The 18010-nt window shown below is 33.0% G+C and overlaps 1 protein-coding gene across 1 annotated transcript; it reads right to left on the bottom strand.

Annotated features, from left to right (window-relative positions):
• Positions 1-382: 382 nt before the first annotated feature.
• LOC134686464 (ankyrin-2-like) lies at positions 383-13701 on the bottom strand. Its single transcript, XM_063546131.1, has 4 exons — positions 13488-13701; positions 7122-7339; positions 6051-6147; positions 383-3120 (listed from the first exon to the last, which is right to left on the bottom strand). Exons 1-4 carry the CDS (start codon positions 13699-13701, stop codon positions 383-385), a joined length of 3267 nt encoding a protein of 1088 aa, XP_063402201.1.
• Between the last annotated feature and the right edge of the window lie 4309 nt (positions 13702-18010).

Raw genomic sequence — 18010 nt, 5'->3', positions numbered from 1 at the left:
TCTCTGCAAGTCCTCATGATATCGTTTAAAATAACCGCATTTACAAGATTGTCATTTCAATCAAAAACAATCAAGACGTACTGCATTTCGCTTCTCTCAGTCAAGCAGAAAAAAGTCGGTTAAACTGTAGTTATTTTCGTCATATAATTCAATACAACTAAACATTTTAAACACAATATAATATTCATCAAACTAAGCATCAATGCCTTAATCATAATTATAAATTTAAATCAAATTTCTAGAATACGTCTTGTAACAAAAATAATCCGATATTACCCCAGCAAACAAACGTAACCTCGATTATCTAAAGCAAAAGTCTGAAATTGACTGCTTAAAATGCTTCTGTCATATTTTGAACCCTTCTGCAAAGGACTTTTCATTGTCAATAGTAAGAAGCCACAAGCTGAAACATCATACCAAATAATTTATTGCAATCTGCTCCATTTTGTACCAGCATTTCTACTATGTCTTTATGATGACTCATATACGAAACAAACAAAGGAGATGATCCACTGAATGTACACTTATCAATATCGGCTCTGTTGTCCAGTAGTTCTTTAACTATCTCTTTGTGATTTTTCTGACAAGCAATGAACAACGGTGTTGCTCCATTATTCAAACACTTATTTATGTCTGCTCTATTGTCCAGTAATACCTTTACTATCTTTATATTATTATTGTAACAAGCAATACACAAGGGAGATGTCCCTTTATTGTTACACTTATTAACGTCTGCTTTGTTGTCAAGTAATACCTTAACTATCTCTATAATATCATTTTGACAAGCCATAAACAAAGGAGATGGTATATTATCGTTACACTTATTAACGTCTGCTTTATTGTCCAATAATAACTTTACTATTTCTTTATGATTATTCTCACAAGCAATAAACAAGGGAGATCTTCCTGAATCTTCACACTTATGAATGTCTGCATTGTTGTACAGTAATATCTTCACTATCTCTATATGATTGTTCATACAAGCGATAAACAACGGGGATGCTCCAACGTCCAGGCACTTATTGATATCTGTCTTGCTGTCGAGTAATAGTTTTACAATGTCTGTACGATTTGAATGACTAGCAATAAACAAAGGAGAAGCTCCTGAATCGGAACATTTATTAACATCAGCCTTGTTATGCAGTAATATCTTAACTATATCTACATTATTATTCTGACAAGCAACATACAAAGGGGATGCTCCATCATGTACACACTTATTAATGTCTGCCTCTTTATTCAGTAATATATTTACTATTGCAATATGATTATTCTGACAAGCAATCCACAAAGGAGATTCTCCACTATTTAAACATGAATTGATTTCTGCCTTGTTCTCCAGTAATAACTTCGCTAGCTCTTCATAGTTATTCTGACAGGCTACATACAAGGGAGACGCTCCATTATATGCACACGTTGTTATATTGGCCTTGTTTTCTAGTAATAACTTAACAATCTCTATATAGTTACTTTGACAAGCAATTAATAAAGGAGATGCTCCCTCCTCTGTTAACTTATTAATATCTGTTTTTTTGTCCAATAATAATTTTACTACTTCTATATTATCATTCAGACAAGCACCAACTAATGGTGATTCTCCATTATGTCTACACTTATCAATGTTTGCATTGTGGTCAAGTAACAGCTTAACTATCTCTGTGCGGTTTTTGAAACAAGCAATAAACAAGGGAGATATCTCGTTTTGTTCACACTTATGTATGTCCGCCTTGTTGTCCAGTAATAACTCCATTACCTCTGTATGGCCTTCTTGTGCAGTAACAAGTAAAGGACTCTCACCTCTAAGGTTGCACTTATTGACATCAATACCGTGATTAATACACCAGTTGATGAATGGAATATCACCTAAGAAACAACAGTGTATCAGAACAGTGTTTTTGTAAGCAACATCACAAGTAAGTGCTAATTGTCTCTGGAATGAAATATCTAATGTGTTTAAATGACAGAGAAATTTCTGTCTGATCTCTGGTATTTGCAAATTGAGATTATCAAACACATGCTGTACTTTACCTTTAGACCAGTCACAAATCAATCGCTGCATGTATATTAGGTGGTATTCTGGTTTTATTGTGATAAACTGAACCGTACTGTCTCTCTTTTCTAAAACAAACCTTTGACTAATTAACCAGCTATCGGCATTATTTATCAAACACTGAGGCATGCTTTTCCCAAAATAATATGCTAGGAAGTCAAATATTTTATCATGGAGACTTGTATATACATCTTGTTCTTTTTTCATGAATGTATGTATAAGAGACTTCATTTCATCTAATAAGGTAAGTCGAGATGTTCCTCTGTTCAGTTTACATGCTTCACATGTATTTTTTATTCTTCTTTTAGTTTCTTTATCTATTTTGTCTGTCAACAATTCCTCTTTTAGTCTGTTGTTAAACATGACACACATAGCTAAGGCACAATATTTTTCAAAATGTCGATTTTGATGCAACTTGTCAAACTCTAATTCATAAACTTGAAATGGATTCTTGAAGAAATCTATTATGTTTGGTTGAGGATTTTCATTATACCATTTACAGAGACGTGGAAAACAATCATATAAATCACAGATCGAAATTATTTCTGATGTTTTTTCTTTAAGATATAGTTCTGCTATTGACTGTTCCTCTGTTTGTGATAAACACAAATCCTCTGATAACAAGTTGCATTCGCATCCCCTGAAAATTGATAAGAATTTAAATCTATCATCCTGATAAACTTGAAGTCGACATGCAACAATGATTTTTGTTGTTACATTTTGAATCAATAATTCTTTAATACTTTCCATGACTGATTCAAAACTATTTACGTCAGATTGGTTTAGAGAATTAGTTCCACAGAAGTCATCCATAACGAACAGTGTTTTTTTATTTGGATTGTTAAATTTAACAATGTCATGTGGATTGGTTACGGGTAAAACATTGTACCCATCAGCACCCATTTGTAATGCCACGTGTCGTAGAGTTACTGTCTTCCCAACACCAGGACTTGCTGTAATAGTTACACAACTGTGTTCCTGTATACATTTTAAAACATAATTGGCAGCCTTCGTTTCAACCAAATTGGAATCATCCAATGTCCATGCTTCTAATTTCGTACTGATTTGTTCTAAAGTATATGAATTTAAATAATATATTCCATGATACTCATACATTGAAATTTTGCGATGTGTGCATTGCTGGTATTTAGCTGTGGCTATCAAGCAAACAATATGGAAGCCTGTAATATTCATTAATAATATTCGACTTCATAATATTCTCGTAACAGAGAGGCGAAAGATAGAAAAGGGACATTCAAACCCACAAGTCAAAAATACACTGACAACGACAAGTCAAAAACTGAAAAGAATAAAAGACAAACAACAATTATATAGAAAACATGAAATAGAAAACTAAAAACTGGGCATCACGAACCTCACAAAAAAACAGGATGTTCTTGCTCTGAAAGGATGAGCAAATCCTACTCTAAATGATAATAATTCGGCAGTCACATTTGTGGCAAAATTGCAGAATTACGGTTACGAACTTAAGAAACAATTCGGCTTCATCTGTGAAAAGGTATTTCCTAATGGTCAACCAACTCGTCATTTTAATCTGTTGTCAATTTCTTTAGTATGCATCTCAAGTTCGACGGGATATATACATTCAACATAGTCCAAAAACTTCGAATAATTTAGTGATAGTAACTCATCTTTATAGCGGAAGTTAAAGTGAAAGTATAATGACAACTTCTTTTCTTTATTCCTCGGGATCAGAAGCTCATGTATACAAAGTCAGCCACATGTAAGTTAAGGAACACATTGACTTGAAGAGGATTGTTACGGGTCAAAGTGTACCAAATTTTTTATCCTGTAGACGTAGGCATTTATTGAACCCTTGGCTTTGTTCAGGTAGCCAATAATTTTATTAGTAAAGGATGCCAAACAGAACAATGACCTACTTTCGAAAGAAAACGATTTTACTAGTAGGAATTTCAATGAAAAAGCTCATGTGAAAAGTGATCTGCTTAATTTTGTAATATACAACCTTGATGAATCGCTCATATTCATAGATATACCGTAGAAGTACTTTGTTCGTTGGGTAACAATATTTGGTGGATTACGTTTATGGCTTTATCCACTAATTTATGTGTCAAACGCAACATAATAATTGTTACTAATATCCAAATCAAGACGATTAAAGATTAATATTAACTACATGGATACAGGCATTGAATATCGGCGACGCACACCAATTATAAGAGAAAAACAACGGAATAACAGAAACATTAGGTCAAAACAAAAACAAAACACCATCATGCATAGAACGGACTGTACTGCACATTTTTCAAGGCCGTACGGTAAGTTTTAGATGGTAATTTATGTGTGATTTATTTTTTTCGACCCTTTTGTGTATGCAACCGGATGTGACGTACTATGATTTGGTTGTATTACATCTGAAGAAGACTTGTTTGTTTAATAAACTGCATCTGATTTTTTTCCTTTGTAATTCTGATTATTACTAGCATTACTATCAAGTTTTGTGATAACCATTCAATAGTTTGAGAAATATCTAGTACAATGTTATACGATATCTTCAGCGATTCGACAAAATTATTTTGAAAAACGTAAATAAAGCTGCATCATGATATAATATAGTGTGAAACAATAAAAGATGAAATATTTTTTGTTTCTACCGACAAGATTTAACTTTTTTATGCCAAAATGTTCACTCATTAACGAAAGGGATGTGATAATAAATAAGTAATTGAAGCATTCAAGCTGTAGGAACCATCCTTATAAAGGTATACTGATTCCATGGAGTTTTATATAAGTCTTTACCTAAAACTCACATTTAAGACGCGTTCCAGAGAGAGACATAAAAAGCTTCCCTTTTAGTAAATAATTTGTTGTAAACGCTATAAAGTATAATTTCTTTTACTTATTACTAAATATTTATCAAATTATTACTTTGGAAAAAGTAAAGCAAAATATAAGAAATACTGCGAAAAGTCAGAAAAGCTCCCCAAAACAATGAGTGTTGTTTGTTCTGTATAATAATATATACTGTATAGTCTATTACAAGGCAATTTTCTCATAAACATTTTTTGAGAATCAATCCATTCAAAATATTCCATTTATTGTGATATTTCACTGAAATGCCATGAAATTTTAACAAATGAAACTTCACACAAGGTCAAAGGTGAATGTGCAGCTTTCCATATTAGATGTAATACAACCATTGATTTTCCCCGATTAGTCTTAATGAAATTTGAGCTTTTTAAAACAAATGTGCTAACTGTATCTTTGTTTTGAATTAAGAAAGACTTGGCAAGAGTAAAGTTTATTCTGTCCAGTACTATAGAAAAAACTACATAATGTTTAATTGCATATAAGAAAACCCATAACTGGAAGTTAAACCAGACAATTGTGTACCTCTTTTCTACCTGTGTACCAGCTTTAGTAATCCTGTGAACTTAAGTTTCCATAATGTTTTATAGAAACACAAAAAAAAGAAATAATGGTGATATGAAAAACCAAAGAGGTTTGTCTAGATGTCTTTTACTTCAATGAAATGAAGGATATATTTTATACAACTGTGAAATTCTAGGAAATATCGACCATTTTTCGTATGCAACCGGATGTGACGTACTATGATTTTGAGGTATTTCACCAAAAATAAAGAGATAAACTTCAGGAGATACATGCAACTCAAAGCAAACAATAACATGACAAAGAACTAAACTTGATTATCTCATAATGTAAACGAGAAAGTAAACCATGCATGGCCTTCTGTTCAAGTTCCTTCTTTGTATGTTCGGATATATTGATCTTCAGTTCAAAGTTTCTGTCCATGGAATAACCAGCATAAGGAATTCCAACAAATATCATATGTTTTAAGTAATTTATGAATGGACCTATAGTTGTTAATGTTTGTGTCATTTTGGTCTTTAGTGGATAGTTGTCTCATAGCCAATCATACCAAATCTTCTTTTATATATTTTAAGTTTTTGTTCTTATCTCTTATGTAGGTATAATTTGTCAAAGGTGTGATCCCTACCTCTTATGTTCCAAGGTACAGTCGACTGTCCCAATATTTTTGTCCTTAATTCATTACATTCATCAAGCATACTTTGGCCACCTAGTCTACAAACAGCCTGTAAACAATGATAAAAAAAACATCAGATACTTCTAAGCCTTTTTCATACGCATTTTTGGAATTTCAGATTATAATGATTCAGCTTATCAGGATTTTGTTAACTTATGTCAAAATGGTTTTTTTTCTTATCTTCAAAATAAAAATTAAAACCATATCTTGCTCTTGATATCCTCATTTACTTTCATGTTTATAACCTTAATCTTTAAAAGGGGACGAAAGATACCAAAGGGACAGTCAAACTCATAAATCTAAAACAAAGTCACAACGCCATGGCTAAAAATGAAAAAGACAAACAGAAAAAACAATAGTACACATGACACAACATAGAAAACTAAAGAATAAACAACACGAACCCCACCAAAAACTAGGGGTGATCTCAGGTGCTCCGGAAGGGTAAGCAGATCCTGCTTAAAATGTTTTCTTCATTATGAACATGTGAGCTTTTAAATTTGATTATATGCTAACAACTTCAAGGTTGACTATTACCAATCCCCTTCCCTTTTCATGAATGTGATCTACAGAATTAGACCATTCACCAGGTTTGTAATAAGATGAGCAACAAGATGGGTGCAACACGTAGAGCCGGATCTGCTCACCCTTCTGGAGCACCAGAGATCACCATCAGTTTTTGCCGGGGTTCGTGTTGCTCAGTCTTTAGTTTTCAATGTTGCTCCTTGTGTTCTATTATTTGTCTGTTTGTCTTTTTATGGTTTTTTCATGGTGTTGTCAGTTTTTTTTCGATTTATGAGTTTGACTGTTCCTCTGGTATCTTTCGCCCCTCTTTAGCGTGATACATAACTTAAAGACAGATATACAAATGCATTGAATAGCACATACGACTAATGTTCATATAATCCACTAAAGTGTAAAAGTTGTTTTATAAATTTAAATTTAACTGTTTTCCAACTTCATTCCAATATATCAAATTGTATGACAACTAGAAAAATCATTTTACCATATACCTAGTCTTACCCCACTAATATCATTCCATGCTTTAATGAAAAATGTGTTTTCTAACTTCCCATCTTTATTGTGTGCTATGAGGTTTCTATAGTATTTCACCCTCCCCAAATCAGCTGATACTGTAATGTCTGTAACCAATGGTAACTTGCCATAATGGTTTAACCCAGTAAGATTTGTAAGCAATGTTATCATCAAAGTTATATCAAACATTTTTGACTCTGGAACACCTGTTAGTAGAGTTAAATCATCAGTTTTAAGTATACTATTCATCAGTCAGTTATTGCTGCGACGTATAAGAACCTTTTGGGGGACTTGTTGGTAGTTGGAATTTAGTTTGCGTTACTTTTACATGTTTTAGAAACATCAAAATTACCGATCCACAAATGTATGCTGATCATTTTTTGTTCTTTGCGACTTGTTTCTTTCTTCATATGAGGCTGATTTCATGCAAAAACTTTTAAGAAAGAAGGAAAAACAGTTACAAGTATTCCTTAACTGATTCCGCTATCAAAACTATTTTCTCACACTAAATAACTAAAGAATTAATAACTAGGTTGAAAGCATCACTTTCATCGAACGTGAAATAAAGGATACAACCGATACAGATAACTCTGCCACATATCTTGACTTACATCTAGAAATTAACAGTGAGGACCTGTTGAAAACAAAACTTTACGATAAAAGTGATGATTTCAGATTCATAATTGTTAACTTTCCATTTCAATGTAGCAACATCTAAACAGCGCTTGCATACGGACTAAATATATACGATAATGTAAATATTTATATAAAACAAAACAAAAACACGCGGCAAATGAACGTCATAGTAGTTATTATAACATAATGTATCCAAGCAATGCAATTAATGTGTCAGTGTTGTAATTTATTTCAATGAAGAAAACCGTGATAGCCAAAACGTAAGGGAATTTGTGTTATAGTTTTTTATTATATATTTTGTATCTTGCATTGATTTGTAGGATCCTTCACAATACATATGTCAGCTGATCTGTAACAATTCCATCTTCATGCCTTATATATCATGTACTGTATTACGACGCTAGATTACAATTGACGAAGAAAGGAAGCACCCGGCCACCGAAAGCTTTATTTTTGTGAAGCCAAGGTGGTCGCGTTGTTTAGCGCGTCGGATACAGTAGCATATATATCTCAGTAGCATGAGTTCGAATTCCGGCGAGGGAAGAACAAAACAAATTTGCGAAAGCAAAGTTACAGATCTAACATTGTTGGGCTAATGTTTAGACAAATGTCTAAAAATAGCAACAATCAACATTCAATCTATTTAAGCGTGGATCAGTTTGTGAAAATAAACTGATACCGTTACTGAATTAAAATTAAATGTCTAAAAATATAACTTAAACACGCTAATTAATACATTAAAAGTTCTATTAGATTTTAAATAGAAATACTCAATATTTTGCTAAAAATTAGCTTCACCAGGCGTGTGCATCTCTCAAGGTGAAATCGGATGCATGACAAAAAAATATGGTTGTAGCTTAATCTATACAAGATTTGAGGAAAAGTGTAACATATTGATTGATGTTGCATAACATATGTTTGTAGCTACAACTACATGAAGTTGGAATGAAAGTTTAAAACATTTATAGATGTTCGATTAATTGTATGAATTTCTATAAATTAATTTGTATGATTTGAAGATAATTATGGTTTTGATTTGCTTTGATTTTTTTTTTCGTCCCTCTCATTGAGTCCATCAGGTTCAAGAGTTCGGAACTGGTGCATCCAAAATCTCTCTCTTTTTTGTCTTCCTTGTGTTTCCCATTTTTAATTTTTCTCAATGATTTGAAAAGTGCAGTTTTCAAAATCATGTCCTGCTCTTAAAAGGTGTCTTGTAATTGGGTAGTTCCTTTCTTTTGTATAAAATGACCGATGGTTATTCAGTCGGATGTTACATGGTGTTTCTGTTTCACCAACATATTGTAATTTGCAAGTTCCACACATTAGAACATAAATGCAATTTTGCGTATTGCAATTTGATGTTATAAATATGTTGTATTTTTTCTTTGTGACTGTGCTGACGAATTGGGTTTCGATGTTGGCGACTTTGCAGCACTTACAATTGTCCATTCCGCATTGTTTATAACCTCCAATTATTAATATCTCCTGTTTAGATACTTTGGATGTTACTAGAATATCTTTGAGGTTTTTTGGTCTGCGGTAAGCCATAACGGGAGGTGATGGAAAAATCTCTTTTAAGTAAGGATCATTTTCAATAAGACGCCATTGTTTGTGGACAATTGATGAAAGATTAGTCAGGTGAGGACGAAAGCTAACAACAAACGGGATTTTATTTATTTGTCTTGGCCGTCTTTTCTTTCTAGTCAAGTAGGTTTTTTTTCATTTTCTTTTGCTTTACCGAAAGCTTCTGAAATATGTTTGTTCTTATAACCTCTTCAATTGAGTTGCTGTCTGAATTGCCCCAAACGATGGTTTAATTTGGATTCCGATGAACAAATCCGTTTTAACAGTTTTAACCGTTTGGCTTGGCTGTACGGAATGCTCCGGGAGCAGTGTTTCGGGTGACAACTTTTCGGAGAGAGAAATTGGTGTTTATCAGTTTTTTTGGTGTGAAGATCGGTTGTCATGACTCCGTTTTCTAGGGTTATGGTGATGTCGAGAAAAGCAATTTTCTCATTTGAAACTTCAGATGTGAACTTTATCGATTGATGGAAGTTGTTACAGAAATCGAGAAATTCTTGCAGACGTTCTGCAGTTTGGTTCCATTCGATGTCGATGTCATCATTATACCGGAGCCAAGGCAAGGGTTTTTATGGTACATTCGAAAGGATGCGTTCTTCGAGACTCCCCATGCAAATGTTGGCAAAAGAAGGTGCCATTTTGATTCCAATACTGGTTCCGTCAACTTGCAAGTAGTGCTGGTCGTTGAATACAAAATTGTTGTTTTCAAGCACTAGTTTCAGCAACTGAACGAGACAGTATGTTGGGGGATGTTTATCCTTACGATTGTTCCATACTTGTTCACAAGCGACTATTCCTTCATTTTTGGGAATATTTGTGTAAAATGAAAACACATCCATCGATACCAAAATTGTGTTGTTTGGTAAGGGATTTAATTAATCCATTTTCTTCAAATAATCTGTAGTATCTTGGATGAAAGATGGCATTGTTCTAACATGTGGTCTAAGATGGTAATCCACGAATTCAGATATTTTTTCGGTTAGATGGCCATTTGCAGATACTATCGATCTTCCCGGAATCCCTTCTTTATGAAGTTTTGGGAGCAAGTAACGTCGACCGGCTGTGCAGGTTTCATGAGGGCGTAGATAGTCGTACTTGTCGTCATCTATGTGTTTTTGCTGTTAATGTCTGAAAGGACCTCATTAATTTGTTTTCTTATTTTTTTGTAGGATCACTTTCTAAATGTTTGTAAAATTTGGTATTTGAAAGCTGACAATTCCCATCTTCAATGTAGTCGGTTTTGTTGATCACTACAACTGCACTTCCTTTGTCTGCTTGTTTAAAAACAATAACATCACAGCTTTTTAAATAATTAATGGCTTGGCTTTCTTGTTCAGAGAGATTCCGTAAACGTTTGCCACTGACTGATGATTTTACTTCAGTTTTAATAGATGATATAAAGAATTCAAAATTGTCGTTCTTACTCCTTGGTGGATTTCATTCGCTTTTCTTTTTAAATATTGGGATGCACTTGTCCTCTTATACACATACATATAAACAAGTCTAAATTGAAAACTACGTTCAAACATATGATTGCGTTGGATAAAAACCGCAATTTGTATACGTGTGCATGTAAAACAAATTTCGTTGAAGAAGGGTCTAAATACAGAACAAACAATATTTTCCAAACGATCAAAAAAGTGAAAAAGTATGTTTAAACAAAACGCATTTGACTAACAGGTCGAACAACTTATGTTCTTAAACCCTGCTGACTGCCATTGGCGATTGCCAAATTAAATTGATCACGAGATTTAACAAAATGGATCTTAATATAAATTAAATACTAAACAGAAAACAATAAACTTGTGGCCAAGATGTTATGCCACAAACACAAGGTGTCAATATTTTTTTTTTGTACACCAGATCTAGATTTCGACAATATGTGTCTCTTCAATGATGTTAGGGATCGAAACGGTATTTGGAAGGCAATATAATTTACCCTCAATTTCAGATAAACTCTTGAATTTTAAGAGTCAATATAGGATGAACAGATCATAAATTCGGACGGAAAATATGATACAAGCCCAAACGAAAAAATATAAACAAGTCGAAATTGAAAACTACGTTCAAATCTTTGTTTGCGTTGGATAAAAACCGCAATTTTATATTTGTGCATGGAAAACAAATTTCGTTGTAGAAGGGTATGTGTATATATATTTACCGGTTGATACGAATTTACAGGGCTTGAGTTTCATATCATTATGTCCTTGAAGACAGTTGCTGCTCACAGGGACACTTGTAAACCAAGATTCCAAGTAATGAAGTTGAATTCATCTCTTTGTCAAATCACGAGTTGGTTGACCGTAAAATAATATCTATTTCAAAAATGATAACGAATATGTTCCGATTGTCGTAACTACAATCCTGTCCCCCTTTCCCAGGATGTGACTTAACAAACTCGAGTTATAACCGGGTTTGTGCTTACAAGGGCAACACGACAAGTACCTCATGTATAACGAGGTTTGATAACTATTCCGGTGCACCTGAGATCATCTCCCCTTTTTGTTCTTTTAGGATTCAGTGTTCCCTTTTAGCAATGACGTTGTCAGATTTTTTTTTTACTAATGAGTTTGACTTTTGGTATCTTTCGCCTCTCTTTTAATCTCCGATTGCTCTGATGCCCTATTTTTTTGTATGACTTGTCCGGGCTGTAGAACGTTGTGGATACTAAAAAATTCCAAAGATCTTTTAGTCAGAGTACATACAATCTAACTCTCCTTCATCTTGCAATAGTATTAAAACATTTGAGTTTTCTACACTTTACACAAGAATCTCACATTCCAAACTAAAAAACAAATTGAATGAGTTTGTTTTGCTTGTTTCATAAAACAGAATGCCAACGAAGATACAAGTATCTGTTCTTAGGGATGGATAAATCCTTCTTTGTAAAGGATCAATCTGATTCAACAAAGAGTTTCTCTGAAACCAACATTATCAAGATGCTTGATTCCTTGATTGACAACATATTTGTTTCGTTCGGAGGACGTGTTTTTCAACAGACTGTCGGCATTCCAATGGGAAGCAATTGTGCCCTCTTCTTGCCGACTTAGTTTCTATTCTTTATTATTATAAGGCTGACTCCATACATGAATTTCTTAGGAAGAAAGTAAGAAGTTAGCAATATCCTTAACTCTACTTTCCGCTATATAGATGATGTTCTTTCACTAAATTATTCAAAATTTGGTGACTATGTTGAACGTATCTATCCTATCGAACTACAGATAAAGGATGCTACAGATACAGTTAATATAAAAAAGAAGATGTGGTATGATTGCCAATAAGACAACTGTCCACACGAGACCAACATGACACACACATTAATAGCTATAGGTCACCGTACGGCCTTCAACAAAGTCGGCCTCATATCTTGACTTACATCTAGACATTGACAATGAGGGTCGGGTGAAAACAAAACTTTACAACAAAAGAGATGATTTCAGCTTTCCAATGGAGAACTTTCCATTTCGAAGTAGCAAAATACCAGCGGCACCTGCATACGGGGTATATAACTCCCAATTGATACGATTATCCCGCGCTTGCATGTTCTAGCATGGATTTCTTGATAGAGGGTTGCTGCCCAAAAGGAAGCTATTAAACCAAGAGTTGCAAATGGTGAAGTTGAAATCATCCGTTCGAAAATTTTACGGACGCCATCACGAGTTGGTTGACCGTTATGGAATAACCATTTTACAAATGATATCGGATATGTTCCTTACGTCGTAACTACAATCCCCTTCCCTACATGAATGTGACCTACCGAATTAGACTATTTACCGGATTTGCTATAACATGAGCAATTCAACGGGTGCCACATGTAGAGCAGAATCTGCTTACACTTCCGGAGCACCTGAGATCTCTCCTAGGTTTTGGTAGGGTTCGTTTTGCTTATTCTTTAATTTCTTTGTTGTGTCATATGTACTATTGTTTGTCTGTTTGTCCTTCTCATTTTTAGCCATGGCGTGGTCAATTTATTTTCGATTTATGAGTTTGACTCTCCCTCTGGTATTTTCGTCCCTTTTTATGAACGTATAAAATACATGAAATTTATTGACACAGACATTTGGTGCAATCTTCTGTTTAATACAGTTGTGACTATATAATGCAGAAAAAAGCCTTTTCTTGTGTACAAAAACCTACCATTGCGTGGAAACAAAATTTCCCACTGTGATTGGTTGATTATCTTTTTCTTTTTCAGATCATTCAGTTTGTTGGTTTCTTTCTTAATAGTAATATTAATATTCAATGGATTAAATTCATTGTCAAACAACACTCGTACTGCACGAGGGGAAATTTCAGACACCAACAAACTCATCCTGACATAGTTTTCCTCTTCTTCAGAAATTGTTGCCATTTCATTTTCACCAATACTTAGACTGGTCTTTATGTTTTCTATTATCTAAATTGAAAAATTATCCTAAAATATATGTAATGGTTTTGTTTTATTTAAATTTTCATGCAACTAATTTTTCAATTCAAATCTTTATCATGACATAACATAAAACACTACAAATAAACAATATCAACAAGATCATTATTATACATTGTGTAGATTTGTCTCATTGGCAATCAGACCACAACTTCTTTTTTGTCAATTGTCAATTTTCACTACAAAAGTCCAAAAGTCTGAAAAGACCACTTTCTGTCTTGATTTGCATGAACTTTTACTCGACATTCACCAAAAGTATGACTTCTGTCTTAATTTTTCTTGACAATTCTCATTTATATTAAATTTGTAGGAAATTTACTCGACAAATTTTCGACATTCTGAGTATGGTCTTAAAATTTCTTGACAAATTTTTGACATTTGAATACTGACTTGAAATTTCTCGACACATTCTTGACATTCTTATTTTTTCTCAGTATGGCTTGACATATTCTAAACATTATGAATTAATTAAGTTTTTATTTCTCTTCATATAAAAAAACACAATATATAGGCATGTTTCGTCAAATGTGGGTATGTTGATATAAAACAATTTAAATGTTGACTTTTAAATATTTACAAACATTGATTCCTAAATCTAATAAATAATTGCTAAATGAGTAAAACAAATCATACTGTAGACATTTTCGTTTTATATGTATAATATTCAATGTTAATATGGTAAATTATTGTACCAAAATGAGGTTTTTATAAATAGCAAAGTATGATGGTATCCTAGTTATTCTAGGGATATTTATAGTCCTATACAAATCCTTGATTAAATAAACAGAAGAAAATTTGTGTAATGTCATCTGTTGCAAAACATTTATATATTAAGTATTACATCTGGACAGGATTTTCCCTATAAAATTAAGGTATTCCACACTTGGGTATACACAACTGTTATATGGAAATTTAATACTTTAATACCTGTTATCAGCAATGCAACTTTATCAGTTGACTGACCATGCTACTACAACTTAAAAAGTGTGTTGATAGATGAAAATGAAAACATTATTTTAATAAATTGATTTCCTGAGGAGAAAAAAATCAGCAGTGAATAATCACAAATATTCAGTTTTGATAAAAAAAAAAATATGAAATTCAACACTCAATTTGGAATAAAAAATGTTTTTTATAGTTCTAAAAAATTGAACAAGTTTTTGAATCAAGATTGGAACAAATTCTTTGACCCAAACGAAAGTCCCCCGTTTTGGCCACACAAACACGCACAAAAAGAAACATGGTCACATTTTAAAACTGCCTCAAGTCACCCATTTTAGTAAAGCAAATTTGACGGGCAGTTTTTCGAACGGCAAAAATCTAAATGCTGTTTGTCAGTAACTTTGACATATATTCAAAGTGAAAACAATTAATAAAATGTATAATAAAATACAACTCAAAATTAAACTATATTGGTGGCTATTCGGGGTATTCTCACTTAAATGCACCCAAAGGGTATCCTTACTATACCAAATTAATCCTTGATTCTTCAAAGTTTAGTTAAGCGATAGTAAAAATGAGTTTATAACAGCAACAGAAAGTCATAAACAGTGCAGAATGTGTCTGTTTACATTTCAGGCGAAATTTAAACTGCTGAGATAGTGTAAAGTCTTGTTTAGACCGTCAAGAATGTGTCGGGATATTTTCAGACAGCTTTAAGACTGTCAAGAATGTGTCAAGACATAATCAGACATTTATTAGAATGTCAAGAATATGACAAGACACATTCAGACATTATCAAGAATGTCAAGAATATGTCAAGACTGATCGAGACAAATTAAAGACAGTCAAGATTTTGTCGAGACTAATCAAGACTCTTATCAGATGATACAGGAAGTGTCGAGAAATTTTAAGAAACTGTTCATACTGTCAAGACACTTGTCAAGAAAAATCAAGAACCTCATTAGACAAATTCATACTATGTTAAGAATTTTAAAACATAATTTAAACAAATAAAGAATGTCGAGTAAAAATTCATGCTAATTCAGACAAAAATTTCATGTCAGATATATCGTCAGATATAAGAGATAGTGTTTTCATTAACAGCCTTATTAACATTATAGATAAGCCGACGCACTTTGATACACGTACAGGTAACACTTTGTTGTTTGATCATATTTTAGTGTCATATTCGATACCTGTTGTCGATAAAGACACGGTGCCCATAGATTGAGGGATCATTGATCAAGATGGAACATATGTCACAATTAATTGCGGATTTACAAGTAGTCGTACTTATAAGCGGAAGATTTGGGATTATAAAAATGGGGATTTTGACCTCATGAATCAAATGGAATCAAAGACCGATTGGGAGCATTTGATATCTAACGCAGAGAACATAAATGCTGCTTGCACTAATTTCACAAATTCACTCCTTGACATAGCATCAGAGTGTATACCTACACGAGTAGTTGTAGTGCGATGTGATGACAAAATTTGGTATAATTCTAACTTGCGTCGTGAAATGATCAAGCGCGACAGATTTTCGTAAATTATTTCTAAGTTTGAAATCATCTTTCGCTGAACTTAAGTTTAAACAACAGCGAAACAAAGTAAAAAGCAGGCTAAAAAACACTTTTACGTCAGTTTAAATGAAAATTTAGATGAAATCAAACAAGCGAATCCGAAACAGTATTGGAGGATTATTGATATGCATATTAAAAGCGACAGGCCTGTCCATGACGTACCACCTTTGAAGGATCCGAATCAAAATTATAATTTGGCATATGAGAGCTCAGAAAAGTCTTATATTTTGAAAAAAAATATTCTGTTCAACAGCTTATTTGTAGAATCCAGATTAGGATTTTCCAGCCTTTAACGATCGTTGTGCTGATTCCTGTCATCGATTGTAGTTAGTAAACAAGACGTGCACGATATGATTTCCACACTTGATGTTGATAAAGCGGTGGGGCCTGATATTATAAGCAAAATAATGTTACTTGCTGTCAGAAATCAACTTTCAAAACCATTATGTTTATTATTCAATAGGTCATTACGGGATAAAATATTCACAAACCAGTGGAAAATTGCACATGTTATTTCATTATTTAAAAGTGGTGATTATCTTTGCCCTCAAATTATAGACCTCTTTATTATCTTGTGTGAGCAAATTTCTGGAAAAAATAGTTTTTAAAAATATTGTTAATCATTTGCATTCACATAATCTATTATACAAGTTTCAATCAGGATTCATTCCAGGATATTCTACTACCTGTCAATTGATTGAGTTGTATAATCATATTATTAAGTCACTAAACGACAAACAACTTACTAGTATAACATTTGTGGACATAAGTAAAGCTTTTGATAAATATGGCATTAAAGGGGATTTATTATGTTTGTTGAAAAGTTACTTATCGGGACGGTCTCAAAGAGAGGTTATGAAAGATTCACTATCCACATTGGACTGTTTACGAGCTGGTGTGCCCCATGGGTCGGAACTTGGTCCATTATTATTTTTGTTTTACATAAATCACATTGCAGATGATCTAAGTGGGTTCAGTAGACTTTTTGCTGATGACATATCTATTGACCATACTGCACCCGATGTTACAAGTCTCAACACTTTAATAAATATTGATTTAGATAATTTGCAAAATTGGTCTGAAAACTGGATGCTAAAATTTAATCCTAATAAAACAGATATCATGATTTGTAATACTAGGAATATGCAGAACGTCCTTACTTTTGATTTTGGTGGAGTCTCAATAGCTCCTGTAGATACACATAAACATTTAGGTATTATTTTTAGTAGTGACTGTAAATGGATAAAACATGTTGATAAACTGATAGAGAAAACGTCAAAACTTATTTTGAAATATTCTTCTGACAACTGAGGGCAAATTAATTCCGAAAGGTTAGAAAAGATTCAGATTGAAGCTGAACGTATAGTTACCGGTGTACCATGTTATGCTAGTATCAACTCTATTTATAGAGAAACGGGATTGGAGAAATTAAGTGTCAGAAGTGAATTTAAAAAACTGACCATGTTTTATAAAATTGTAAATAACCAAACACCGGATTATTTACAAGTATTGGTTCCTCCTTATGTATCAGATACTAATAATTATAACCTGCGAAATAGACATAACATTAATATACCATTGAATCGTCTATCAGTTTTTCAACAGTCTTTTTTTCCATCTGCTTTACATTGTGGATTGAATTAGATTTGCATATTCGTCAAATTACTACTTTTTCTTCTGCCAAGCTACAATTTCAACAACTGTATTTT

The sequence above is a fragment of the Mytilus trossulus genome, chromosome 10, assembly GCF_036588685.1.
Source record: "Mytilus trossulus isolate FHL-02 chromosome 10, PNRI_Mtr1.1.1.hap1, whole genome shotgun sequence".
NCBI lineage: Eukaryota > Metazoa > Mollusca > Bivalvia > Mytilida > Mytilidae > Mytilus > Mytilus trossulus.
Note: the sequence above shows the minus strand (reverse complement) of the source record. Positions and strands in the feature narration are given on the sequence as shown.

Coding starts and splice junctions, on each gene's coding strand:
- LOC134686464 (XM_063546131.1), bottom strand. CDS start 13,701: ATGGCAACAATTTCTGAAGAAGAGGAAAACTATGTCAGGATGAGTTTG. Junction 6,148..7,121: donor CATGGAATGATATTAGTGGG/GTAAGACTAGGT, acceptor CATTGTTTACAG/GCTGTTTGTAGACTAGGTGG. Junction 3,121..6,050: donor TGTACCTTGGAACATAAGAG/GTAGGGATCACA, acceptor CATATACTTTAG/AACAAATCAGTACGAAATTA.